Source organism: Helicoverpa zea, chromosome 28, assembly GCF_022581195.2.
Source record: "Helicoverpa zea isolate HzStark_Cry1AcR chromosome 28, ilHelZeax1.1, whole genome shotgun sequence".
In the NCBI taxonomy this organism is placed as follows: Eukaryota; Metazoa; Arthropoda; class Insecta; order Lepidoptera; family Noctuidae; genus Helicoverpa; species Helicoverpa zea.
This window is the reverse complement of record NC_061479.1, coordinates 6420411-6447779: the sequence shown is the minus strand read 5'-3', so window position 1 is coordinate 6447779 and position 27369 is coordinate 6420411. Positions and strand designations below refer to the sequence as shown.

Sequence of the window (27369 nt, the reverse complement as noted above, 5' to 3'; positions counted from 1 at the left end):
GTCATACAACATGCATATCGTTAAAATAAACAAAGGGCATGAAGTAGTCCGCTATTTTGTTACATATTTGACGACACGTTTGGCTTAATGGTTAAGACCTGATCACACAATCAAATACTAAATTTCACATTCCTTAATCACAAAGCCGAAGTGTCGTGGGTTCGATTCCCACACGGACAAGTTAATATTTGTTCCGGTCTGGTTTTTTGTTTTAGTTTAAATGAAGATTTCGCGCTAACATTTCATTTAACCGCTAAATATTATGATCAAGAACAGATCAAAGAAACAGATGAACGCATAATATTGATACATTTTTGTACGGCCGGTCACCATCACACCGATGACATCCACTCGTGAGTCCGCAAAAGTAGAATGTTTCAACTTTGAGAGAACGAAATGTTTGGTTATGTTGAAAGTAGCTGTCAACTATTATTCCTAATAAAGAAAAGATTCTTAAATACTTATGTATTCCGCGGTGATAAAATGATTAAAATAAACATTGAGATTTTAAAAGCAAATTGGTACATTTGAAATTATGTAACAGTATTCGAATAAGATGGTACTTATACTAGTTTTTGAAGTATCGATGTATTTAAATAGATGATTTATTTGAAATGATGTAACAGTATTCGAATAGATGGTATAATAGTTTTTGAATTATCAAATTGTAGTAAGTAGTGGTATTTGAATAAATGAAATTAAATTATTTGAATAGATATCATATTTGAACTAATGTATAATTGGGGTTGATGGATCTCTTTTGATCCAGAAACCCCAATTATACACTACTGTCTTCCTCTTCCTCTCCATCCATCATATCATTGGTTATTTATTTATACCTATTTAATCTGTAAACCTCCTACATCTTTTTCTATTTCTATGTTTTTAATATATTTTTATTTTATCTCTTCTAGGTGTAGAACAAACAATCCTCTCGCGCTACACAGCAGCGTTAACCGAAGCAAACTCTCGCTCTGCGCCCGCACGTCGCGTACGAGGGCCTGTGTACGGCGTATGTGTGTGTGCACCCACACTAGGATACGCCGTGTCTCTGGCTTATGCCGGACATCTGATAGCGAGAGAGGATTTGCCGTATCAGTATGCTATACTGTGAGTATGACTAGACAATTTCTACCATATGATAGCACTAATCATGATCTGCCTAACACATAAGAAATGGTGAAGGGTGAGCGTTTTGGGGGTTGTCTTTTGAATAAACTGCCTCGTTGGTCTAGCTGTCGCAAGCGCGGCTGCTGAGCACGATGTCTCGGGTTCGAATCCCGGGTTCGGGCATCGCTTTGTGGGTTTTAGAAACATTCACAACGCTGCCTAGCTTAGAAGTTGATGATTGATACACCCGTGCATCGGAGAGCACGTTAATTTCGGTCTTGCGCCTGATCTCTCCCCGGTGCCCGATTGCCGTCCCATCGCGCTATGAGAGTGAAGGAATAGTGATTGCACTTGTGTACACAAATGCTTATGCACGTCCTGCGCAGCTGGCTGATCTCCTTATATAGGAACAGCCACCAGCTCCGATAACCGGCTTGGAGGACATCATCATCATCAGCTCTGTTTACTAACTTAGCCTAACTAATCTCTCTATTTTCCTCCCAGTGTATCAGAAGCTCTAATCTACGGAGCCTGGATGCTGGCAGCAGCACTATCATTCGCGCCAAGCTTCGCGGCCGCGCGTCGCTCCGGAGCTAGAATCATCACGGCGCTAGCCAGAAAGCCTGCTGTGGTTACTCAGAGCAGTGCGCAGGAGTTGAGTGATTGGGTGAGTTGTAATGTTGTTGGAGATTTACAGGAAAGACACTGTGTGGTGACTTTGTAAGGAATAGCTTCGAAAATAGAAGTTTTTGTGTTATTACTTTTAATGTAGCGAGACACTCATGGCCAGTTTCATCGGTCACTGATAACGTCTCCCATAATCTATAGTAAGGGACTTATCTGATAGATAAAATATAACTTGGTTTCACAGGTCCCGGATAGCAATATCCGGCAGAAATTATAAGCAGCCTTTATGTGGCTCACAGTATTAAGTATAAGATAACTAAATGACACTTTATCGGTAACTAGTGAAACCAGGCCTGAATGTTGCTTCAGAATTTTGAGATAATACGCACCAATGAAATAAATATTGTGGACTTATGAAGTGTACATAGATTAATGAAACTTTTATTCATTTTGATTTAATAGTACAATTCTCGATTCTTGTCGAGTAATTTATAGCGAACCTAATGAACAGATATTAGCGGATGGCTTATTGACTTTTCACCGTCTTAAACACAATGATCCCATCCCTCATATACATACATTTTATTACAAACTATTTTACCAATCTTTTCTCCTTCCACAGTCAGCTACAGGCGACGTGCACTTCTCAAACATAACATTCGGCTACCCGACGCGTTCCGGCGCCGTGCTCCGAGGTCTCTCCCTCCGTGTAGCTGCGAGGCAGACTGTAGCCCTGGTGGGCAGGTCTGGTTGTGGCAAGTCTACATTACTGCAGCTGCTACTGAGGAGCTATGACCCTGATAGTGGAGAAATTGTGAGTATACATCATCTCATCTTCCGAGCCTGTTCCCAACTATGTTGGGATCGGCTTCCAGTCTGACCAGATGCAGCTGAGTACCAGTGTGCCACAAGGAGCGACTGCCTATCTGACCTCCTCAACCCAGTTACCCGGGCAACCCAATACCCCTTGGTTAGACTGGTGTCAGACTTAGTGGCTTCTGACTACCAGTAACGATTGCGAAGGGTGTTTAATGACAGCCGGGACCTACAGTTTAACGTGCCATCCGAAACACAGTCCATGGTGTCCAAGATATACTTAGAAAGTACATACAAACTTAGAAAAGTTGCATTGGTACCTGCCTGACCCGGAATCCAAACCACACTCATACATGAGTGAGAGGTTGGTGTTTTACCCACTAGGCCACCACGACTTTAATTAGATATAAGACCAAAAATGTACCTAATAAAATAAAATATATATCTATCTATCTATCTTCCACTAGATACTGGACGACAAAAACATAACCCGCGATATCTCCCTCCCGACCCTACGCGCTCAACTAGGCCTGGTTCAGCAAGAAACGGCTCTCTTCTCCCGCACCATCAGAGAGAACATCGCGTATGGAGCGACGAGTGCGAATGCTTCCCTCGATGACGTGATCGAGGCAGCTAAGCAGGCTAACGTGCACGGTTTTGTGGCGGGATTGCCTATGGTAAGTGTTTTTTATGAAGTTTTACTTTAGTTTTTTTGAATTTTCGAGGCTTTGGAACTACTGATATGAATGATTCTTTGACTGTTAGGAAGCTACACTACCCTGCGCTATAACATGGGCTGTTTTATTCGAGTACGGAAAGAAGTTTCCCACGGGACGCGAATGAAACCGAGTGGAACAGCCAGTATTACTATAAAGTTACGAGATATCTTTTTCCGATCTTGGTCACGGGTCCACTGATGACAGCTTACATCATCTTATTAGTTTACAGTTGGCACGTTAATCAATTGTTTCAACTTTGGGGTGTTAATAAAAGATTCCATATTCTTTTTAAGGTTGTTTTTTCGTCTAAAGTCGCAACAACGCTCAACGACCAACTCCTCAGCTAGGGACATTATATCTTCTGACTTTAGATTATATTTCTTTATGCTCATAGTAGACGAGATGTTTAACAGTATACATATGTATTTTCAGGGTTACGACACAGTACTCGGCGGTGGCGGCTGCTCTTTATCAGGAGGACAGAAGCAGCGCGTCGGCATCGCTCGCGCCTTACTGCGTCGCCCGCGCATCTTACTGCTGGACGAGCCCACCTCCGCGCTGGATGCCGCCAGCGAACAGGTATGTATAGTGTGCTGGACACAGTGTCCGTCATATAGAAGCCTGTCAACAGCGGCTCATTCTCCACAAATTAGATACTGAGTACCCCAACTTCACCGTTTACAACTTTCTACGATTCAGCAAAGACCTTCGATTATGTGAAGCACGAACAAGTTAACCATCAGGCATTTAATTTAGTTACCCAAAACATTCTCCTACTACCCGTCACTATTTCTGAGACCAAATATTATCCTACCATCAACCTCATCTAACATCAAATCCTATAATTTATAAATTGAAAGTTAACTACTATAGAATCCCGCAAGGTACAACACTGGGTCCAACTATGATATAATGTTATAAGATCTAACGGCCATCCCCAATACCCTGTCTGTTGCTTAGTTTACTAATGATCGTAATTTGTCATTATTTGAATAGAGCTTATCTCAACATATATGGAGAGGCCGTAATATAACCATATAAGTGAAATAATATTAATACATCTTTGCATGACGAATGGTAAAATGTGTCGGAGCTTGACTATATTTTCAAACCTTTGTATATCCTTTGTATCCGTATTTGCAAAATAAAATTCTATTATATTCTATGTTCTACAGGTAGTACAAGCAGCTCTCCAGGCTGCAGCAGCAGACCGTACCACCATCATCATCGCGCACCGCCTCGCCACCGTCAGGCACGCTGACGTCATCTGCGTCATCGATAAAGGTAATTTCTATATGATTTAGGAGCATGTAGTTATGCTGTGATATTTGCTGAACATTTAGAAAGAAAAAGAAAGGAAAATCAGTTATTATAACACAAGACATAGATACATACCAATAAATGGCTGACTTATTTTACATTCTACTAAAAAAATACTTGAAATATGGCACGTAACATTTAGTGTTAAGTATTAATTATAGTAATCGACATGTGTATAAGTATTATCTGTGGAGGCTTGTTATTAGCGATATGATTATTGTATATTGTTAACTATGCGTTATTAAAGGAGTCTTTAAGCCTTCTTGCCTAAAAAGAACAAAAACAACAAAAGGTTGCGCCAAATAGATCCAGAATCCAGAATGCATTTAGACAGTCAAACGATAGACGTTTATCAGTAAATACTTGGCACATAGTAGTCCCATACCGCGGATTACAGTAGGAGACATGCGTTGTTATTCGATTAAAGATAAAAATACAAAATAACGGGTGGATCGGTTATTGTAATCCGCAGTTAAACGGCTTTTCACTGGGAAGCTTTTTTTTGAAATATTAAGATTGATAAATTTTTAAGTAACTTTAATCCAAGCACTGACTATGACCATCGTTTGAAGTCAATTTGTATCAAGCTGAAGACCAAGCAATGTAACATGTTAGGGGAAGCCTCAAGACTTTTGTGATGTCTCGACTACTTCATAAAGTAATCAATAATTCTGTTCACAGGCGTAGTAGCAGAGAGCGGGTCACACGACGAGCTGGTGAAGCGACGAGGTATCTACTGGACACTGTTACAGCAACAAGCCGGCGACGGACGACCCACGTAACATTACTTGGAACTTGTAAAATAGCGTGTAACTTGTAACGTATCGAGTAACACAGCATGTAACGTAACATGTAACGAGTAACTTGTCACGCTATATGTAACGTAACCTGTTACCTTGTGTGACGTCTAACCTTTACGTGTATCACTGCTTGTGACGTCATGTTTAACATAGCGAGTAACTTGTAACGGGTAATGCTACATGTAACGTATCGAGTAGCACAGGCAACGTGTAAGATATCATGTAACATAATGTATAACTAGTAACGAAACGTATCTTAAGCTGGGTACTCACTTAGAAGTGTAGCACGGAACGTATCAGATACGGTATCAACCTGCAAGTGGGTTCGGCTCGTCCACGGTCGTCACGAGCACACTGCGAGCCGCCTGTGTTGGCAGTGAAGCCGCCACTCGGCGGGCACTGCGAGCGTCCAGCGCTCCACGCGCGAGCGGCTCGCAGCGGGCTCGTGCCTACGTACTCACTACACGAGCACACTGCGAGCCGCCTGTGTTGGCAGTGAAGCCGCCACTCGGCGGGCACTGCGAGCGTCCAGCGCTCCACGCGCGAGCGGCTCGCAGCGGGCTCGTGCCTACGTACTCACTACACGAGCACACTGCGAGCCGCCTGTGTTGGCAGTGAAGCCGCCACTCGGCGGGCACTGCGAGCGTCCAGCGCTCCACGCGCGAGCGGCTCGCAGCGGGCTCGTGCCTACGTACTCACTACACGAGCACACTGCGAGCCGCCTGTGTTGGCAGTGAAGCCGCCACTCGGCGGGCACTGCGAGCGTCCAGCGCTCCACGCGCGAGCGGCTCGCAGCGGGCTCGTGCCTACGTACTCACTACACGAGCACACTGCGAGCCGCCTGTGTTGGCAGTGAAGCCGCCACTCGGCGGGCACTGCGAGCGTCCAGCGCTCCACGCGCGAGCGGCTCGCAGCGGGCTCGTGCCTACGTACTCACTACACGAGCACACTGCGAGCCGCCTGTGTTGGCAGTGAAGCCGCCACTCGGCGGGCACTGCGAGCGTCCAGCGCTCCACGCGCGAGCGGCTCGCAGCGGGCTCGTGCCTACGTACTCACTACACGAGCACACTGCGAGCCGCCTGTGTTGGCAGTGAAGCCGCCACTCGGCGGGCACTGCGAGCGTCCAGCGCTCCACGCGCGAGCGGCTCGCAGCGGGCTCGTGCCTACGTACTCACTAGCTACCGTATCTGATACGTTACGTGCTACACTGCTAAGTGAGTACCCAGCTTTATATCGTATAGTGTAACACATATGCAGTTTCAGAAAGATCCATCAAAGTTAAAGCTTCTTTAATAAATCTATTGCTGACTGTGTTTTTGCTAACGAGATAAAAAGTGTTAGCAATAGATTTAATTTTAATGAATTTTTCTGCAACTAACGGATAGCCTGATACTTGTAAGGAGTAACTTGTTACGTAGCGTGTTACTTGTAATGTAACGTATACGTGTAACATGTTGCAGAAACTGCTCGACTGACACCTACGCTGGGTGGTTTTCAACTTCAGAATATTTAAGTAATTTATGTGATCTAAGTAGAATTTTCAATAGACAGTATCATTATAGGTACTGAAGATGATTTTTATTAAATTAGTCTTTGATGAAAAACTTATAGATAAGGCTAGATAATCATTTTTGTAAAGCTGAGAGCCAATCGACGCTACTCATTTATGTTTAGTAAGTTGTAACTATAACTTACTGATATTTATATTGTGATATAAGTTAGTTTAATATGTACCTAATTGGTATAATGACAGCTGTGAATACTAACTTAAGTTAGAAATAAGTTACAAAGTACTTACCTCGCGACCAATAAAGTAAAATTGTTTGTAAATGTTCACTCCGAAATTAGCACGTTAAACTGTAGGTCCCGGCTGTCATTGAACATCCTTGGCAGTCGTTACGGGTAGTCAGAAGCCAGTAAGTCTGACACCAGTCTAACCAAGAGGTATTGGGTTGCCTGGGTAACTGGGTTATGGGAGTCAGTTAGGGCAGTCGCTTCTTGTAAAGCACTGGTACTCAGCTGCATCCGGTTTGACTGGAAGCCGACCCCAACAGGCTCGGAGGATGATGATGACAAACAGTAATTATTTTGAATTAATGTTTCAAGATGAAATGAAGTGGAGATATTCTCAAATAAGATATTGTATGTGTATTTGTAAGTTACCTAATAAATTAAAATAAGTACATATCATGAATTTGTATTGTGTTCAGTAGAGCGCTAGATATGTTAAGTACAATGTATGCCTTATTACATGATACTACTAAGCTATTTATTATTTACTTTTATAATTTTACAAATAAGCGACACTTCGTCAATATAATTTATACAAAAATGTTGCCAGCGACAAACATTTTTGTTAGTTTTTTAATATTTTTAACCGCGACATATGATTCACATCCGACTGAGATCCAATCACGACTCAATTACGACCGAAGCGTATGCGGCATTCCGCAATTCTTCTTTTAATAAACGTTTTTTTCAGTTTCTGTGATTCAATAATAAAAATGATTCAGAATGCCCGCTGAGGTTAAAACTGCTATTGCGATTCAATTTTGAAATGATTAACTTAGCAGAATCGGGCTCCTGTATGTCTGTTTGTGCAAGATTATTTCTCAGTTGGGATAAACCGATTTTGATTCCGTTTTCTTGTTAAACTTAGAAGAAGATTTTTTTTTTTGTAATAAGTTTTTATTTATACCTAGTTATTCTATGTACAATCATACATTATGTAGACTGTATGTTACGAGTATTATAGTTTAACTAGAAAATAGTGTTATTGTAAGCAGAATATTATTGTAACAAATATACTGAGGAGGCAAATAAAACTATCAACCTTAAGATTGCAGTTTTTCTGAGCACATTTTTACATATAGAGAGTAAGAACATGAGAGGTATTAGTACATTAGTGAGAGTACATGGGGCGGAGTATATGGGGGACAGTACATTAAGAAGAGTACATGAGAGATATCCAGGGGTACATAAGGAAGTGTACACTACACAAGGGGAAGTACATAAGGGAGTGTACGCCTCATGTACCCCTTGTGTACTCCCTTATGTACTCCTCCTTGTGTAAACTTCCTATGTACACTCCCCTAATGTTCTTCCTGATATACTCCCCTCCTTATGTACTTCGTTATGTACTCTCCTTATGTACTCCCCTAATGTACTTCCTTATGTATTTCCTTATGTACTTCCCTAATGTTCTTCCTTATGGTCTCTGCACACAGCCGGCGTGGCGTGGCGGGGCGCGGCATGGCGGGGCGGCGACGCGGCGCTAGCGCGGCGGCATCGGTCACACTGCGGGCGCGGTCACGTCCCGTCCCGCCTGTATTCGTGTGTGTTCTATATGTGACTCGTATTCCCGCTCGGCGCGGTGGCGGCGTGCCGCGACAGTTACCGTCGCGTCGAGCGGGACGGCTCTGTGTGGCGGCCTCCGTAATATCTAGTACATTATAACTGCTCAGTGTCGCGTCGCCGTCCCGTCCCGCCGCGCCGCGCCCGCTGTGTGCAGACCTTTAGACCGCATTTCAGATTGGAAAAAATATAATTTTGATCACTAACGAATCTAATGTCTCTAGGAAAAAATACCAAATTGTAGCGACACTTATTTAATTGGCAACACCATTTTCAATTTTCAAATCAGATCAGATGTCAATTGTCAATGAATGAATGAAAGAGTGTCAAAATATTAAAAATAACCAAACAAACGAAGCGAAATAAAAACAAATTGCGCAGAAGGAAGAATAATTAGTATTTGCTAGAATATTGCATTGTTATAAGTAAAAACTAGTGAGTACTTATTAAGATGTTGTCTGTGATTCGACGGGCGACTTTACGAACATCAACTCCCGCATTGAGGTTAGTTTTCTATAACTACTATTGAAACATAACTCTTTAGTTTAAAAAACACTAGAAAAACACGCATTTATAAATGCACGTTAACATCGTTTCAAGACTTGTTATCTAGTCCAAACACAGCCATATTGCGATGTTCCATCATGAAGTTCCAGTTCATATCTTCCGGCTCCATCATCAGATCAATCCGACAGTACCATATTATTTAATGACTGCTGTTGTTGTATAAGATCAGTCAGCTGCGCAGGACCTATTATAGTGCACGCACATTAGCTTGGACACAGGTGCACTCACTATTCCTGCACTCTCATAGCGCGATGGGACGCCAATCAGACACCACCGGAGAGAGATGACAAGCAGGACCGAAAATGTTAATGGGTGTATCAATCACAATCTTCCAGATTACAAGGTGCTTTGTGAAATTTTCTATACTCTTGTATTGTTATATGTATGTCTAATGTGTAATATTTGATTTTAATACCAGTGTGGTGCGTGGGAAGGCAGCTTATGAAGGTGAAGGCAAGACGACTGTGCGTGTCATCAACCAGGAGTATGATGCTGGACTCATGATCGACTCTTATGCCACGGTGAGTGGACTGTTAGTCTGTATGTGCCTCTTCAACCCAGTTACCCGGGCAACCCAATACCCCTAGGTAAGGCTGCTTGTAAGACTTACTGGCTTCTGACTACCCGTGATGACTGCCAATGATGTTCTATGACTGTAACAATTGCTCCTTCTGCTTGACTAATCTGGCACTGACAAACATGTATGTAATATATGTTTCAGTATGGCTTCAAGCTGAATAATGGCCTTACAGTGCTGGGACCTATGGCTATATTCCCCAGGTTAGTATAACTTACTTTGAAATGCAGTATATCAAACAGAATAATAAATAAATAATGTAAGGATAACTTTCACACATGGCCCTAATGAAATAAGATATTTATTACCTTGTATAAATTTATAAATACATGGGTATTATACTATAATGGCACCTAGACTACAGCCAACAAAAATGCTCATCACACAACACTTAACCATACCAAAGTCACCCCATACCAAGAATTGAATCTGGGACCATCTGTTTGGTTGTCCAGTATGGTGATCTTTGTCCTACTATTATATCGTCCCTTTTTAAATGTATATATAACGCTCCTTTTTTTAGGACGGTAATGTCGTGGCAAGTGTCGGAAGCGGAGGAGGTGACGGAGCAGTCGCTCAAGCTCTTCAAACTGCTGGAGCCTCGCATTGACTTGCTGGTAAGTCCCAAGCCTTGTTGGGGTCGGCTTCCAGTCTAACCGCATGCAGCTGAGTACCAGTGTGTCACAAGGAGTGGCTGCCTTTCTGACCTCCTTGACCCAGTTACCCAGGCAAACCAATACCCCTTGGTAAGATTGGTCGTCAGACAGACTTACTGGCTTCTGACTACCCATAACGACTGTCACAGATGTTCAAATGACAGCCGGGACCTACAGTTTAACGTGCCATCCGAAACACAGTCATAAGTGTCCAAGATATTCTTAGAAAGTACATACATACAAACCAAACAAGAATTTCTGTTTTTGAAGTTCATAAGTGCTTGTAAAGGCCTAATATTATTTGACTTTGATCCAGGTGGTAGGTTTAGATACAAACGAGAGGCCTCTGCAAGACGCTGTGCTGCGGCTGGCGCGATCGCTGGGGCTCAACGCTGAGGTGCTGCCCACTGAGCATGCCTGTTCTACCTTCAACTTCCTCAATTCTGAGGGCAGGTCAGTCAAAATATTTCAATAGTACGACGGCTCCTGTCGGTCACAGCTGGTCTCATATAAGGAGATCAGTCAGCTGCGCAGGACATATTATAGTGCACGCACATTTGCTTGGACTGTGGTGCACTCACTATTCCTTCACTCTCATAGCGCGATCCGACGACAATCCCACACCACCGGAGAGAGATCACTAGCAGGACCGATATTTTACTTTACCAGGTAATCAAGTACAAATACTATATGTTTTCACGCAGTTTCACGCGTGTCCCGAGGGAACTACTGCCCGTACCGGGATAAAATATAGCCTATGTTACTCGGGAAGAGTGTAGCGCCCCAACAGTGAAAGAATTTGTCATATCGGTCAAGTATTTCAGAGCCTATTAATTTCTAACAAACAATCAATCAAATCTTTCCTCTCTATATACATATTAGTATAGATAATAAAATTTGTATGTTACATTTTACAGGTCGGTAGCTGCAGCCCTGATACCACCTTCGAACATAGCTCGTATCTCCGAAGACGATATGCTACACACCAAGCTACACTACCACGACGTTTTTAACAAGCCCCTCCTGTAACTGCACTACCCACTACTTGGGCCTACCCACTACTTGGGCCTACCCACAACTCGGGCCTAACCACAACTTGGGCCCTCCCATAACTTGGGCCTACCTACAACTTGGCCCACCTACAGCTTGGGCCCACCTGCAACTTGGGCCTATCCACAACGCGGGCCTTCCCACAACTTGGGCCCAGGGCCTTCCCACAACTTGGGCCCAGGGCCTACTCACAACTTGGGCCCACTCGCCTCGGGATAGGGACAGCGACGACACTCAGGCCTGCTTTTACTGGTAACTGAAAAAGTGTCAGCTATCTGATAGATAGTGGATAAGTTCCTGATAGGCTATCAGAGACTTTATCAGTAACCAATGAAAAGGGTAGCTTGTTATAAGTTAGACAATTTTGTAAATATTAGCCAATAGTTGTTGTTATATTATGAAGAATAAATTATTATTTTTATTATGGCATAAATTTGGTTTTATTTCTCTTAAAACAATGTGGGGACTGGATGCAGGTCGCCTCCAACAGGTATCTGTGGAGATCTAAGGGGGAGGCCTATGTTCAGCAGTGGACGTCCTATGGCTGAGATGATGATGATGATGAATGTGGGGACAAAAATAAAACAGCGCAAATAAATGGTTGGTATATATAATTTGAACCGCGATAATAAATTCGTGACAAACAGAGATTACTGGACGTGACGGACATGACGGACAGCACACAACACGGGCACAGCACAGAACTTGGCAAGGCGCTCGGCAAACTTTTTCATCTTATATTCATTGTATGAACTTCTGAAATACATAAGTACAATAAGCTATATATAATAAGTATAAATAATTAAAAGAAAGTATAAATAATACTTAAATCCTTTTAGGTGCATTGTGTTACAATACAATTTTTGAAAGTTTCTCTCGATTTCTCAGGGATCCATCATCTGATCTTGACTTGATGAATTTAGCAAGTTGTCTTTGTGTAATAGTATGTAATAATAAGGGTCCGTTCAGATAGACCGGCTCGGAGAGCATCGGCGCGCATTTTTCTTTTCACACAGACCGGAGTCGCCTCCGATCGGCTCCGATCAGCTGCGTCAGATGCAATTGGAGCCAAACGTCAGCAAGACCGAGAAAAAGTACAAGATGGAAGCCGATTGGCTCCTCTTATTATTTCACACCGAGCGCCTTCGAGAATTCTTAATGACAAAAGCAGTGTACGTGCAAAAATGAACCTTAATTCAAATACTAAGTAGTCAATTTTCAACGAGTTAAGAATTTGCTCTCCTCTCCGAGCCGGTCTGTCTGACAGGACCCTAATAGATTGTTCATCGAAAGGTAGGTACATAAAAAATATTCTGAGTAATTGAGAACGTCCTCCTTTTTTTAAAATCGGTTAACAATAAAATATGGTGTCATTTTGTAGGCTTTGAAAAGTTACGAATTAAAGATGGCTTTACTGTCGTACCAAAAAGCTGTGTTCTTTTTAAACGCAAAAGTATTAAACGCATGCAGTAAACACCAACCTATAAGAAACTAGCGCCGAGTCCCAACTGAAGGCCTGAATACGGTCTATCCGGGGGCAAAGCCCTAAGCGGCAGCACGTAGTTAAGCTCCAACCGGGCGGCCCTCCCGAGCCGTACACACAGCCCCAAGCCCAGGGATACCCGCGCCAGGGAGAGAGCTTGGAGCTGCGCCCCCGACCACTGGCCGCGGTGCTCTGAAATAGCTGATGATGATGATGTCCTCCTAGCCGATTATCGGCTGGTCTCATGTAAGGAGATTAGCCAACTGGACATGTAGTGCACAAGCTTATGCTTGGACTAGCTGACGCAAGCGCGGCTACTGAGCACGAGGTCTCGGGTCCAATCGCCGGGACGGGCTGAATTTGCCATGTGAGTTTTAGAAATTTTCACAAATCAGCCCGGAGTCTGGAAGTTGGTGATTGATATACTCGTGTATCTTGTCGGTCCTGCGCTTAATCTCTTTCCGATGGTGTCGGATTGCCGCTCCGCCGGACTATGAGAGTGCTAATTAAGTTCTCTATATAATAAAGTTCCGGGTCCCGCCTGTCATTTGAACATCTTTGGCAGTCGTTACGGGCAGTCAGTCAATATCAGCCAGAAAATCAGACAGCCAGTCTTTCCAAAGACTATTGGGTTTCAGTGGTAACTGGGTTGAAATCAGACGGTTATTCGCTCCTTGTGACACACTGACCCCAGAAAAAGCTAGACAAATGTTGATACTCGTAAAATAATATCCTAATACGAGAGGCTAACCTATGCGTAAGATGAGTCTCTGACCTGGGAAGGCGAGGCAGCCGGCGTTCAAGAACAAGTGGGAACGGAATAGAGCGCCCAGTCCTGTGCGACCGCCTGGTACTGGGAGCGGCGCGAATAGGTGGACGCCACTTGCCCAATATGCCTGCATAATGTAGTATGAATGAATATAGTGGGGGTATGGCACTTTGGAGCAACTATTGCAGCATCTGGCAACCACCTTTTCATATGATCATTTGCACTGATCGTTCCGCTGAAGACCTCGTGGGTAAGTCGAAGCCGCACGGATTGATCGATTATAAAGTTAAGCAAAGGTCCGTGGGTGGGTGATCTTATCATTACGAATTCTTCCGTGTTTTGGAAAGCACAATAAATAGAAGTGAGAAAGTCTGACTAAGAGTATTAGGTTGCCTAAGTAACTGGGTTGAGGTCAGATAGGCAGTCGCTCCTTGTAAAACACTGGTACTCAGCTGCATCGTAGCGTGAAATGTGTGAAAGTGAAAGTCGAAGCCAACCACAACACATGTAGTTGGGAAGATGCTCGGCAGATGATGATGATGATCGCTGATAACTGTTTTCAGATGCAAACAATACTAAATAGACATGGGTGCTCGTTTCTCTCCGCACCATCACCATCATCATCACTGTTGGGATTTAGTTGTAGAAGGATCCTATCGATATCAAAACAGATAGACGAGATTTCACTCACCCTCCCACCGACAGCCTGTCCATCACAATGTGGGCCTAACCCTCTCTGCTGGAAGCCGCGCACACTGGTGGGTCCTCCGAGGAAGAAGTGGTCAGGGGGCGCAGTGCCGTACACATCGTGTAGGACGCCGGCCGCCGCGCAAGCCTGCAGTAGAAAAAACAAATAAAGATATAAAAAATATATAGTTTAAAAACACGCTTCTTTTCTTAGATAGTCATGTATTGACATCAGATCTCAGAGCTTGTGTAAAATTTCGTCCTAATCTAAGACCGGAATGTGGGTCAAATTAAGATTCCAAGATTTTCTTACATACCTAGGTAGGTACACAGTTACAAGTTACAAGTGAAGCTAATATAAGGTTGTTAAAAACAATCTTTATTTCCATAATATATATCATTTGTGTACATAGATCTAAAGAGGGTTAACCGACAATTATTTCTGTATACGCTATAGAAATGTAGATACCTAAGGACAATCCCTGGTTTCTTACTAAAGTATTGCTAGCTATGGAGGAAAACTACTTAGGCTATTGTGATTTTGTGATGGATGTTAGTGGATTAGAATATGAGAACTATGGCACTTGCTGATAACAAAGCATACACACGTAACAATGTCAGGTGGAGACTCGTCAGCTCACTACCGGGCCCCCGCGAATCAGTCATTAAATTGCAACAAGCGGGCAACAGGGATATCATTGTAATAATCTAGCTTTCACCCGCGTAACGAGAGAACTGCTTGCTTAGCTGGATGGTGACAGAAAGTAAGCTACTTCCCCTCTAATTCCTCTAATTTTCAGCTTAAACCGTTCAGTCATTCTTGAGTTATAAGAAGTGTATCTTACACGATTTTCTGTTATTTATTTATCATATAGATACCAACCTGCAGCACCACGCCAGCTTCAGCACTGAGCGTGTGGCTCGCTGCCCCCCAGCCCAGCCAGCTCGTGGCTAAGTTGTACGAAGACCCCTAAATAAGTAACAGTCACCTGTAACACCACGCCAGCTTCAGCATTGAGCGTGTGGCTCGCCTGAGCTCGCAGCTCGGCTCTCACGTGAGCCACGCTGCCCCCCAGCCCGGCCAGCTCGTGGCTAAGTTGTACGAAGACCCCTTGCGTCGGGAAGACTTCTTCATCGCGGTGGTCCACGCTGATAGTGTGGCGGAGCACTGATTTTAAGTGTGGACCTGATAAATATAGATCGTTTATTAGAATAGTTTTGATCTTAGAACTGATTTAACTGGATGACATAGTGGGCGGTCTTATTGCTAAGAGCTTCTTCCATATATCCTTAGAATAAATTGAGACAAGAAGAAAATGACTGTACGGGAGCAGTTAGGCAAAGTGTATACTTTGCTCCTGTAATGCGCGCCCCTACGTATTACGTTTTTTTTGCGTACCTAATTATATTAGCCTAAAAAGAATTAACCATCCATCTTAAGCCTCAAACTCTCTGATGGCTTACCACAGGAAAAACGCGTATCTTTTAAACTAAGCTGATAGATAACCACTGCCTCTAATTTTTTGAGTAGTTTCCAGATCAGAAAAGATGTTACTAGTAATATGCATTGGCACTCAGGTCAGCTATAGTCACTTACCACTGCTCTCCCGTATTTTGAAGCTGGTCTTGTTTAGCACTGTGACGTCACGCACCAGACCCTCCCACTGCACGGTGTGTTTTGTCTGTGAAAACCAAAGTAAAACATGTAATAAGCAAGCGTTCTTCAAAGTCGTGGTGGGCTAGTGGGTAAAGGACCAACCTCTCAAATTTCAGGCAAGTACCAATGCATCTTTTCTAAGTTTGTATGTTCTTTCTGAGTAGGTATATCTTGGACACCAATGACTGTGTTTCAGAAGGTACGTAAAACCGTAGGTCCCTGCTGTCATTTGTACATTTTTGGCAGTTGTTCGGATAGTCAGAAGCCAGCAAGGGTATCGGAATGCCCGGGTAACTGGGTTGAAGAGGTCGGATCTGCAGTCGATTCTTGTGTCACACTGGTACTCAGCTGCATCTTGTTAGACTGGAAGCCGACCCCAACATAGTTGGGAAAAGGCTCGGGAGATCATGACCAATATGATCACTAGATCTCTACAGTGTCAATCGGTAAGTTATGTTTGGTTAGTTTTTGGTAATGTGGTGGATTGAATGGGTGGATGTGCGTGTATGTATGTATATGGGTGTGTGTGTATTTATATGGATGCGTCTGTGTGTGTGTGCATATTACCGTGGGCGAGGTCTTGAACGCGACGTCGAAGAGCACGCCGCGGTCGAGGAGATGGTATCCTGACCAGGGGTAGTCCTGGCTGTGCTGGTATATCGACCCGGAGACCCTGCAAGATAATAGTGTTACATTGTCTCTGTAAAAGCTGCTTTTAACTTTTAAAGACATCGTAAACAAATTCAAAGGGTGTTTATTTAACTCCCTTCTTAATTTCATCTTAAACGGCAAGTATTGTAACTCAAGATGGGTAAAAAAAAAGAATATATAACGACTTCAATATTACATATTATACAGACCACATTATCAACCTACCTCAGTCTGTCAAATTTCAATAGATTTTCAACCTTATCACAAAAATGGAAGGTAAATGTTTTGGTAAAAGTTGACAGATTCAGGCATTGCCTACCTTCTCTTAAGTTTGGAAAATACAAAATGAAAATCTAATTTTTTTATGCCGGTTAAAAATAAGGAAACTCTAAACTCACACAGGTAAATAAGGTTTGAAGTGAAGTGGTTTGGAAACAGTGACATTAAAACTAGCGGTGTTACGATATCCATGGCTATAGGCAGCTTGTGCACGCTCGCCACGACCAAACAGGTTCGGGAGACGAAGGCCTGCAAGAATCACATGCCTAGCCTCTTCCCAACTATGTTGGGGTCGGCTTCCAGTCTAACTGGATGCAGCTGAGTACCAGTGTGCTACATGGAGCGACTGCCTATCTGATTTTCTCAACCCAGTTATCCGAGCCACCCGATAGCGCTTTTTTCCCCCACGCAGAGCACACCTAGACTATGTGCTCCACCATATCCTCGCGCCCGATTCGTTGCAGATACCTTCCGAAGCAGTCGTATCCGGTGAGGATCTGCGTCATGCGGTACGTGAGGGCGCCATGACTCCTCCCGAGCCACTCCTCAAAGAGGGGACTTACTGCGACTATGGTAGCGTGCCCAACCCGATACCCCTTGGTAAGTCTGGTTGTCAGACTTACTCGCTTCTGACTACCCGTAACGACTACACATGTCTCCGTTTTACTGTTCCGTGTTTTTCGTCGATGGCGTTTTTACTGTATACAGAATACTGTGCCATGTGTGAAGTCACTCATACAACTACATACGCCATCGACGAAAAAAAACGTACACGATAAAACGGAACAGTAAAACGGAGACATGTGTGAACCGGCCGTAAGATGTAATGATTGAAAGGGTCAGGCCGAAATCGCTTTGTGGCTTTTAAAAACTTTCTCAAAGCAGCCCAGTCTATAACTGTGTTTAATGTGGCACACTGGTACTCAGCTGCATCCAGTTAGACTGGGAGTCAACTTGAACATACATAGTTGTGAAAAAGGGCTGTTAATGTTACCGAACACGACGCTGCCTTCATTTTCACCGACCGCTGCGTTCACACCGCCCGTCACTCGAGACATTTCACGCACTTGGAACGTTACCTGCAAAAAATGTTAAGCTAATATCACATGCTTCATTACAATGAATGCTTTCTTTTTCTTTGACTCTACTAGGCTCGAATGACAATAAAATTAGCTGATCCCTTGTAGGTCCAACAAGGAGGTTGCCAACTACTTAACCAGCCTTTTCCGTGGAATGGCTTAAAAATACTTGAACTGTCGTTTTTGAAGCCAGACCTTTCTTTTTTTTTCAGCGTCCATTCAAATTCATTTCAAAGATGCAAGATACCTATGTCCAAAGTGGTTAGATTTTTTCACTAATGAATTAATTTCGCACTTTTGTTTCATTTTATGTTCAGACGTTTCTTTTTGAGTGAAAGGTGAAAAATGAACGGAATTTGAAGCGACCGATATCAGCATAGCACTGCGGTGTAGATCATGTTGAGTTCAGAGTTTTACGCCTCTGTCGGGGCTGCGGGATTGTTCGCGCGAGTTACCGCGGCGCTGGTACAAAGGGCTTAAGAAGGAACATGATGGATTTAGTCAGTAAGAGTCTGACACTCCCTCACGCTGCAGCCACAGCGGAAGGAGTCATGTACCTCGAGTCCGTCGGGCGTGGCGTCGGGTCCTGATGATACGTCGATGTACACGCAGATATTTCGGAAGCATCCAAGGTTGTCTAGTGCCTGCCTCACCTGTAAATAGAATGATATTGAATGTGTGTTTGGTTGTTGATACCTACTGCTAAACCTTAGGGCCTAAGGAAGTGCTGTAGGATTGCTTGAAAGAGTTACGTCTTCGTTTCGGGTGCAGGGGGTAATTTAAATTACCTATATAAAAACAGGCGAAATAATCATACATTTTGAATGTCATCCCTGATCATAGCGAGTGCTTCGCCCCCATTTGTTCTCTAATCCATGTTACATAAAATTTAGAAGTAGGTATATTATTTCAATTTAATTTATATTTCCTTTATTTATGCACTGCCTAGGTTCATCTCTTTTATTCCTTTCATAGGTATGTTGGCAGTGATTTCTTTAGAAATGACATCTGTAAATTCTTTCTTTCCTGTTGTTACTCTATCGTATGTGCACATACAAAATAAATAAATGTTCTAATGTGTGTTACCTTGTGTGCGCGTACAATAACGTCTTCGAAGTCCTGTGCCTTGAAGAGATCATCGACGGTGCCTCGGATGACGTCATCCTGAGTGCGGTCCAGTCCATCCACGTTCACGCGATCCACGCGAGCCTGTGATGTGTTGAATAGCTGGTTAACTTTGGCTCATGAAATCTGCAGACTGTTCTCATAAAATCAGCCAGTTGCGCAGCTGTGAAAGTTTGTAAAACCAACTAAGCGTTTTCGGTCCGACCCGGAATCCCGGGAATGATTAGAAACGATTATGGACTTGTCAGATAAGGTTTTATCAAGTTGATCGGTTAATAAGACTACAGACTTCGGATTTAATGAGTACCTCGTCGTCCCGGGATGCCGTATCAAGGCTAGAAGGCCAGGAGCAGTGATCCCTATGCAGCCAATCAGGGCCTGCCCTGGGGGGTATCTGCTGTCCTATTATTCTTTATAGTGTACAGGGTACCTTGATCCCGTTGAGCGCGATGGATGAGCGCGGCGGTGGATCTTCTTCTAGGTCGTCAAACTCGAAGAGTGGAGCCTCGTCTTCCGCGAAGTAGGGAGTCCGATGCGACACCTGACATACACACGCACTGTTAATAAGTGTTCACATGCAAACACACGCCGCATCTCTATAGCAATTAAGCACTTATTGAAAAGAAACATGACGATTATTTGTAACACCACCTTTTTTGCATAGGTAATTGTCTGCCGAATCTTTTTCCAACTACGTTGGAGTGAGCTTCCAGTCAAACCAGATGCGGAGTAGGTACAAGTGTGCCACATGGATCGACTGCCTATCTAACGTCCGTCCGTCGATACCCCTCGGTAAGACTGGTTGTCAGACTTTTAGGCTTGTGACTACTGTTCGAATAATAGCCGGGACTAACCAATTTACAAATCGCTCCGTGTAAAGCACTTGGAAAAGGCTTGGCAGAGGCAGATAAGATGACTAGAAGAGATTCAGACGATCTACGGTTATCAAGAAAACCTTGAAATATGTTTCACCAATACATAAAAATCTGAGTACTTACAATACGTAAGTTACATAATACGTATAATTTTATACTTTACCTTAGCGTGAACTGTGCCCATGGTGTGTTTTAGTAACTTTGTTATGAAATTCATAAAAAATGATTTTAATAATATAATCTTCCAAAATATTTTTGTTTTCCTTATATAATAGAGTAGTAAACAATAAAATTTTTGTCAAAAAGTGTGAAGGCGCGGTGACGCGCGTCAAAACGTTACACAAAAGAGGTGCAAGCTTTACTTAACATACTCCTTCGTTTTAGAAATAGTTTTTAATATTTATTTGTAAAAGAGAGATATTCACCATCTTCCGAGCCTTTTCCCAACTATGTCGGGATCGGCTTCCAGTCTAACCGGATGCAGCTGAGTACCAGTGTGCCACAAGGACTACACGCGACTAGCGATCTGATCTCCTCAACCCAGTTACCCGGGCAAGCCGATACCCCCGGGTAAGACTAGTTGTCAGAATTACTGGCTTCTGAGACTACGTTGATGTTTAACAGATATATTTTTACTAATAAATTAATAGTAAAGAAAACAATAGAAAAATTAATATACTTACAAGATTTCTGTAACAAGTCCAAACATATCTTCATCCTTTAATGACCTCCTGTTGCCCTCGTTGGTCTAATCATCGCATAGTGCGAACATAGTCGCATAGCAGGTACGAGTATTTACAAATGTACTCTGTGAGTGCGACTGCGATTATCAGGTAGGGCCAAAATCGCTTTACGGGTTTTAAAAACTTTCCCAAAGCAGCCCCGAACATGGAAGTTGGTAACTAATACACCCGTGCATCGGAGAGCACGTCAGTAACCGACACAGAGTGCACTTGTGTCTGCGCAATGCTTGTGCACTATAATTGTCCTGCGCAGCTGGCTGATCTCTTTATATGAGAACAGCCACCGTTAGGCACTTGTCTCACCGGCAACGATTAACGAGTAACGAGTAGAGGTAAAACTAGAAACGAGTTAGCGAGACGCGTGGAGCGAGTGCGTAGTTCCGATATTTGTGTAGCTCGGCTATAAGCGAGTGTGCGTGTGAGGCGGGCGATTACTCGCATCACTCGCTCGCTAGATACGCACTGTAGAGAAATGACCACTGGTTGCTCTCTCGGCGTGAGTTCTAAACGCTTGGCGAGTGTCGCCGAGCGAGTGTTATCTTTCATAGGTCTTGTCGCTCAGCGACAAACTAGTGAAGCGAGTGCTCGCCGGCAGTGTGAACAGTCAGCGATCAACTATTTATATATGCATCTCTTTTGTTCACTTGGAAAGTATATCTATTGAACGTTTCTTGAGCGAGAAAATAGCCGATAGTTAGTCGTTTTCTCGTCGTTGGTGGGACAACTGCCTTACCGACAATCGGCTAAGACGCCATCATTGAAAGAATACTTTCGATCGATAAAGAAATGAAACAACCATATAGATATAAAGAAAGGAATATTTATTACATATCGACTTATATAGTTAATATATAATAATTAATTAAAACATAGCAATTCTATCATTTAAACTAGTAACATAAAATAAACAAGGACTATATAATATTATAGCAATCTAAGTAATGCGAGTAAGAGAAAGATGAGGCCCAAGTACACCAACAACATAAACGTCAATTTTCTTAAAACAATTGGGCCTTGATTCTGCAAATTTTACTTAAGCGACATACGATTGATATTCAACTAAGATTCAATCAGGACTCAATTACGATTGAAGCGTATGTGGCATTCCGCAAATTTTTGTTGTAAATAAACGTTTTTATCCTTTTCTGTGATTCAATAATGAATCGTATTGTTTGCAATTGATTTACGATTGCAATATGATTGTAGAGCAGTCTACCCCAGACCAAATGGCAGATCAATCGCAAACCAATGAAATGTCATTAGAATACTATTGGTCTGATATTAGTAGCAGAATTCCCGCTAAGGTTAAAAATGCTATTGAGATGATTCAATTGATATCCAATTGACACTGTTCTACATTGTTTTCAAACTAAACAGTTGTTTTCAGAAAATGGAAGTTTTAAGTTGTCAATGAATTTGGGCCATTATAGGAAGATTATCTCGCATCTTTTTTACATAATGTAATTTTGGATAATAATTTAATTTATATAAGACATTATTTCTTTCGTTCTTTCATCAGAACTAGCCAAGAAGTCTTCTGAAAGAAAGATCTCTTCTCATAATGAGAAGGCTTGAGCATTGATCTTAGCTAGCAATTTCTGAGATTCAACCTTAAATTTATTTTAGGTCCTACTAAAAGTTTTTCTTTAGTTACATATTTCTGAGATGTTGTAACTAATAGATAGGCAGTTATTTAAAAATAGGCGTGACGAATGAAAAAAAGTAGATTCTAATTAGTCCGTCTTTTAGATAACCTTAAAATAATGGACACGTATTTTTTATTTTCTCTCGCAAACCAATAATAACGAAGATACAACACGTTTTAAATTTGTGTTACGTCACTTTTAGGTATAAATTTTACTTAAATGTGACGTCACAAACCTTACCAACCTTTAATGCCTTAGGCTCAATTCACACCAAAAGCGCGGCGAAGGGCAGCGAAGCGAAGCGCGGTTTGAGTGTCATTTGAATTTTTACTTTATTCCCATTACTATAATGTATATGTATTTTCGTATGAGAAACTCGAACGAGTCGCGCGGATGCCCGCGGCGCCGCGCTTTTGGTGTGAATTGAGCCTTATATTCCAGAGAATTTTTAATGTTCTGAAAAAGTAAAAATACATATCCACTATTTTTTGGTAATCTAAATGATGGACTAATTAGAATCGCATTTTTTTTACGTCATCACGCCTATGTATAAGAGATAATTTCTAAACGAGTTCATTATTTGGATTAATGACTGAAGTAAATTCTTGCAACGTCTGAGCTTGCAAAAGATCATCAATAGTAAGATTTTGTTCCCTAATAGTTTGTATTAAATCATCACTTAATCGATCACCAACATTAATTTTTAACGATTGAATTTTACTTTCGTCTACAATAACGGGTGCCTTTCTTATTTCATTATGATACCTCTTCATATGATTATCAAGCAAAGTTTTTCTGACTGATTTATAATCACAATATTCACATTTAAAGGGCTTATTACCAGTATGAATAGTTTCGTGGCAAAGCAAGCTTTCTTTTCTCGTAGCTTTATAATCACAGAATCGACATTTTAGCCCGTTACCCATATGTATAGTATAAATATGTTTTTGTATTTCATACTTATGTCTGCAAGTATAATTGCACTCCGTACATTTGTGTGCATAATGATTTTTCTGATGCATTACAAATTGGCATTTGAAATAAGTTTTAAAGGAACACTCCGTACATTGTAACGCTTGTTCCGACTGACTGCGTTTGTTGTGCAAACCGATTTGATCTTTAGTTTTGGTAGAAAAGTCACAATTACAGCATTTGTATGGCCGGTTCTGACTGCCGGTGTGATGTCTTTGAAAGTGCCTCTGTACGGACGCTTTAAATCTTGATGTGTATTTACAACTTGTGCACTGGAACGGACGTTCTTTAGATTTGGATTCTATGACTTTTATTGTATGCCATTCTACTTCGTTCTTTGTGTCTACTAAGTAGAGATTTTTATCAAACACTTGTGTATTCCCATCCGATTGACTTGCATCATCATTGTCCGGTAGTTCAGTAGAAACTTCAGGCTTATTTTCAGTTTTTTTACTCTGTTCAGAAGTATTTTCACTTTTTCTGTCTGTCTGAACTTCGGAATAATGTTTCAATTTATGTTTCTTAGACTCACACATGTATATCGTTTCAAATTCACAGTATGTACACTTCAATTTGTTTGTTTGCATGCTTCTCCGTTTATGAACGTTCAATCTCCATTTGACTTTAGTGGAGAAATCACAGACATCACACTTATTGGCTTTCTCGGATACCTCATTATGAATTTTAGCCAAATGCCTCGATATATGTCCTTCAAATTTGGTCACAAATGGACATTTGTCACATTTGAAAATTACTTCTTGCTTATTATGTACTCGTCTATGTTTCATGAAATTATGTCTGTAAGCCGTCTCATACTCACAATGTTCGCATTTATATTGTTTTTCTTCTTTATGTTTACGCTTATGTGCCTTTAGATTCCATTTGAAATATGTTTTGTACGTACAATCATCGCAGAAGTGCTCTTCTAATTTTCCTCCGGACGCCTTGATTTTTAAGTTGTGTTGTATTGTCATATGTCTTTGCAATGAGGTAGGGTACTTAGTGCAGTAATCACAAATTTCACAAGCATAAGGTTTTAGTTTATTATGGCCCATAACGTGGAAATCCATGCAGTTTTTGTAGACAGTTTTATATTCGCAGAGATCACAGCTTAGAATAGGTTTCTTTGAAGGGGATTCTGATTTCTTCTTCTTTTTTTTCTTTTTGACTTCTCTGTAAAGGAGAAAAGATAAATTATAATAAATGTGAAAGTAACACTGTCTGTGCTTTTACACACAAATGGCTGAACCAAGTAAGATGAAAGGCACAGAGATAGGTGGCATCCTAGAGAAGGACAGATGATATATTACACCTTGTTGCATAGCAAGGGGCCTTAGATTATGAACCGACTTCAAAAAAGGAGGTACACAGTTTCGAACTGCATGTATGTTTACTATGTTACTGTATGTATGTTTGTGCGCGATTATCAAACGTTTTTCGGAACCGGGAATTTAGGTACATTTTTAAGTCGGATTTTTTTACCTAATGTAAAAAGTTTTAGTAGTAAGTTTTACTAGTAAGTTGAATGAAGTTTAGTATGAAGTATCTCAATTTACGTAGAAAACACGCAATTAAGACTACAAACTGGCGACACGGTAAACGCGGGAAGGCACCTACTTCCACAGCACGCTTTATCTATCGGCAAGTTTCGCTATTGGGAACCGCCATAGATTACTTTTTATCTGGGTTATGACCTATGGGAATAGATTTCCCGGATGTGGGCGGAAGCCAATCTATATTAGTATTACTACTATGTATTGCAAAGCTGAAGAGTTTGTTTGCTTGAACTAATCTCAAGGAATGTATTGCTCCGAGTTGAAAAATTATTTCAGAGTTAGACCGCCCGCTTATCAGAGATGTATGTATACTTTCTATCCATATCTGTGAAGTAATTCCCACTGGACATGGGTGAAACCGCGGGCAGCAGCTAGTTCATACAAATACATATCAACAGAAGCTAGTCTATACTAATAATATTTTGCTTGTTTGCACCTACCCCAACGGTTACCTACCTACCCCTACTAAATTAATTTGAATAATTCTTTCACCGTTTGAAAGCTACAAAATCCCTCAGGAAGGGTGATGAGGGTAGGTGGGATGAGGGTGAAGCCACAGGAAAACGGCTATTAGGCTATATTTTATCCTGGTATGGACAGAAGTTCCCACAGGATGCTGTTGCTACAACAATCAGAAGCTAATATAACATAGAAATACTTACTGAACCTCGCCCTCATCGCCATCACTAGCCGGATGCTCATTGCTGCTCTCCTGACCTTCGTCATTAACCTCCACCTTCACCCAGACGCTGGCGAACATGCTTAGCATCTCGCGCTCATTCTGATCTGGTTCTGGGTCTGACATTGTGCACTGGAATGTAAGAAAGGGAGTTGTTGAGTGTTTTGTGTTAGAACAAGGCTATATTGTTATATTTTGCCGTAACAACTTTATTAGATAACATTCAATTTTGTAAAAACTTTTGGAGCAAAATAAAGACATAAAAAATTTCTTTGAGGTATACTTATTATCACAAACTGTTAACTTAGGAAAATCAGCACATAATGTTATAGTTGGACTTTTTTGTTATAGATAGATGTTCTTTTATTTATTTATAACCTACAGATAGACATGTGTTGCTGGGGAGTTTGTTGCGCCACTTCTTCTTCCCAGCAAAAACACATAGGAAGTGGTGAAGGGTGGGCGTTTTGGGAGCTGTCTTATGTACATTTTTTTTGACGTTCGAAGAGTGCTGTTTTGCAGCCAAGTTTGAATAAATGAGTTTTGATTTTTGATTTTTTTATAAGTAATATTAGAAGTTCTCATGGGTAAAAACAGACAGTGGCAGGAATCTTAGGATTTCTAACAAGCACATTATTTTATTTAGCCAATGCTGTCCCACCGCTGGGCATAGGCCAACATGGCACATATTTTTTTTTTTTTAATATAGTTATATCTTATTTTGAATGTTGCTTGTGAGATGACGGCAGATAGAAGAGTATGGAAGGTGAAAACATGCTACGCCAACCACAAATAAAATTGGGATAAGGGCAGGATGATGATGATGATGTGTTATACCTTACTATATGGTTTACTCATAGCAAAATTTAAATAAGAATTTGTGTTAGTACACAAAATAACACTTATCCCCCTTGAGGGAGAAAAAAAAACTCTGTGACAACCTTAAAATTCAAGGGCAGCCTATCCCAACTCCTTTTAAAGATAACTCTGTCTTATAAAATGTTAGTGTGCTAATCGGGACGACATAAAGTTCTAAAAAAAAAAGAAAAACAACTGGGTTTGGCCGGCGGATATGAAATGTAGGCGTAGTAACTGATTTTATATGCAATATACATAATAGGTGTAAGTATAGAGTTTTCAGTAGTAAATGAAAAGGTTTTGCCTCGTAAAACACTAGTTTATCAGTGATTTTAATGCGGGCGACGTCTATTTTTAGCAAATCTACAAAAAAACTTGACGCTTTATATCCAAAAATGGAAACGCTCTCAACGCACTTGTTTTAGGGAAGAACAGTTCTACCCTTTACAGATTTGTATACTTACACATTTATTCTGCAGATTAATAGGTTTTTCAAGGAATTCCAATTGCTGTAATATTACTTTTTCAGTGAATTTCGCAGGAAAGAAAATCAATCACAAACCCCCTAGAGACCTCATTATTGATATTGATAGATGTTCAGAAACTGGATTTCTTGTATTGCTTTCGTGATTGCAACTGTTTTTGTTTGCTTGTATATCATGTAAATAATTGTATAAAGATTATTTTTAGAAAACTGTCTCATTAATCACCTGA

At 41.6% G+C, this 27369-nt stretch overlaps 4 protein-coding genes across 4 annotated transcripts in view; 2 read left to right on the top strand and 2 right to left on the bottom strand.

The window, feature by feature from the left end:
- The window catches only part of LOC124643606 (multidrug resistance protein homolog 49-like), an 82147-nt gene extending 73917 nt beyond the window's left edge, over positions 1-8230 (top strand). The window contains exons 20-26 of the mRNA XM_047182610.1: positions 915-1110; positions 1615-1777; positions 2360-2551; positions 3021-3230; positions 3705-3851; positions 4448-4556; positions 5274-8230. Coding sequence (XP_047038566.1) covers positions 915-1110; positions 1615-1777; positions 2360-2551; positions 3021-3230; positions 3705-3851; positions 4448-4556; positions 5274-5374 — 1118 coding nt within the window. The 3' untranslated portion in view covers positions 5375-8230. The remainder of the gene's footprint in view (positions 1-914; positions 1111-1614; positions 1778-2359; positions 2552-3020; positions 3231-3704; positions 3852-4447; positions 4557-5273) is intronic.
- A 799-nt stretch (positions 8231-9029) lies between these two features.
- Positions 9030-12025, top strand: LOC124643607 (NADH dehydrogenase [ubiquinone] 1 alpha subcomplex assembly factor 3). The gene is made up of 6 exons (XM_047182611.1): positions 9030-9250; positions 9732-9834; positions 10035-10093; positions 10414-10507; positions 10863-10999; positions 11464-12025. The coding sequence occupies exons 1-6, from the start codon at positions 9198-9200 to the stop codon at positions 11573-11575; spliced, it is 558 nt and encodes a 185-aa protein (XP_047038567.1). The 5' UTR covers positions 9030-9197; the 3' UTR covers positions 11576-12025.
- Positions 12026-12190: 165 nt separating this feature from the next.
- Positions 12191-21490, bottom strand: LOC124643654 (sorting and assembly machinery component 50 homolog B-like). Its single transcript, XM_047182671.1, has 13 exons — positions 21408-21490; positions 20885-20912; positions 19757-19867; positions 19288-19410; positions 18759-18854; positions 18117-18201; positions 17242-17371; positions 16760-16865; positions 16133-16217; positions 15525-15721; positions 14540-14683; positions 13078-13975; positions 12191-12352 (listed from the first exon to the last, which is right to left on the bottom strand). The coding sequence occupies exons 1-12, from the start codon at positions 21488-21490 to the stop codon at positions 13826-13828; spliced, it is 1338 nt and encodes a 445-aa protein (XP_047038627.1). The 3' UTR covers positions 12191-12352; positions 13078-13825.
- A 254-nt stretch (positions 21491-21744) lies between these two features.
- On the bottom strand, positions 21745-27265 carry LOC124643813 (zinc finger protein 761-like). Its single transcript, XM_047182914.1, has 3 exons — positions 27120-27265; positions 25781-25929; positions 21745-24735 (listed from the first exon to the last, which is right to left on the bottom strand). Exons 2-3 carry the CDS (start codon positions 25921-25923, stop codon positions 23154-23156), a joined length of 1725 nt encoding a protein of 574 aa, XP_047038870.1. The 5' UTR covers positions 25924-25929; positions 27120-27265; the 3' UTR covers positions 21745-23153.
- Between the last annotated feature and the right edge of the window lie 104 nt (positions 27266-27369).

Coding starts and splice junctions, on each gene's coding strand:
- LOC124643654 (XM_047182671.1), bottom strand. CDS start 21,490: ATGAAAGATAACACTCGCTCGGCGACACTCGCCAAGCGTTTAGAACTC. Junction 14,684..15,524: donor AAGCTGGCGTGGTGTTACAG/GTGACTGTTACT, acceptor TTTCTACTGCAG/GCTTGCGCGGCGGCCGGCGT. Junction 13,976..14,539: donor GACAGGCTGTCGGTGGGAGG/GTGAGTGAAATC, acceptor TACATTATGCAG/GCATATTGGGCAAGTGGCGT.
- LOC124643813 (XM_047182914.1), bottom strand. CDS start 25,923: ATGTCAGACCCAGAACCAGATCAGAATGAGCGCGAGATGCTAAGCATG. Junction 24,736..25,780: donor GGCGATGAGGGCGAGGTTCA/GTAAGTATTTCT, acceptor TCTCCTTTACAG/AGAAGTCAAAAAGAAAAAAA.
- LOC124643607 (XM_047182611.1), top strand. CDS start 9,198: ATGTTGTCTGTGATTCGACGGGCGACTTTACGAACATCAACTCCCGCA. Junction 9,835..10,034: donor TGATCGACTCTTATGCCACG/GTGAGTGGACTG, acceptor TATATGTTTCAG/TATGGCTTCAAGCTGAATAA. Junction 11,000..11,463: donor TTCCTCAATTCTGAGGGCAG/GTCAGTCAAAAT, acceptor TACATTTTACAG/GTCGGTAGCTGCAGCCCTGA.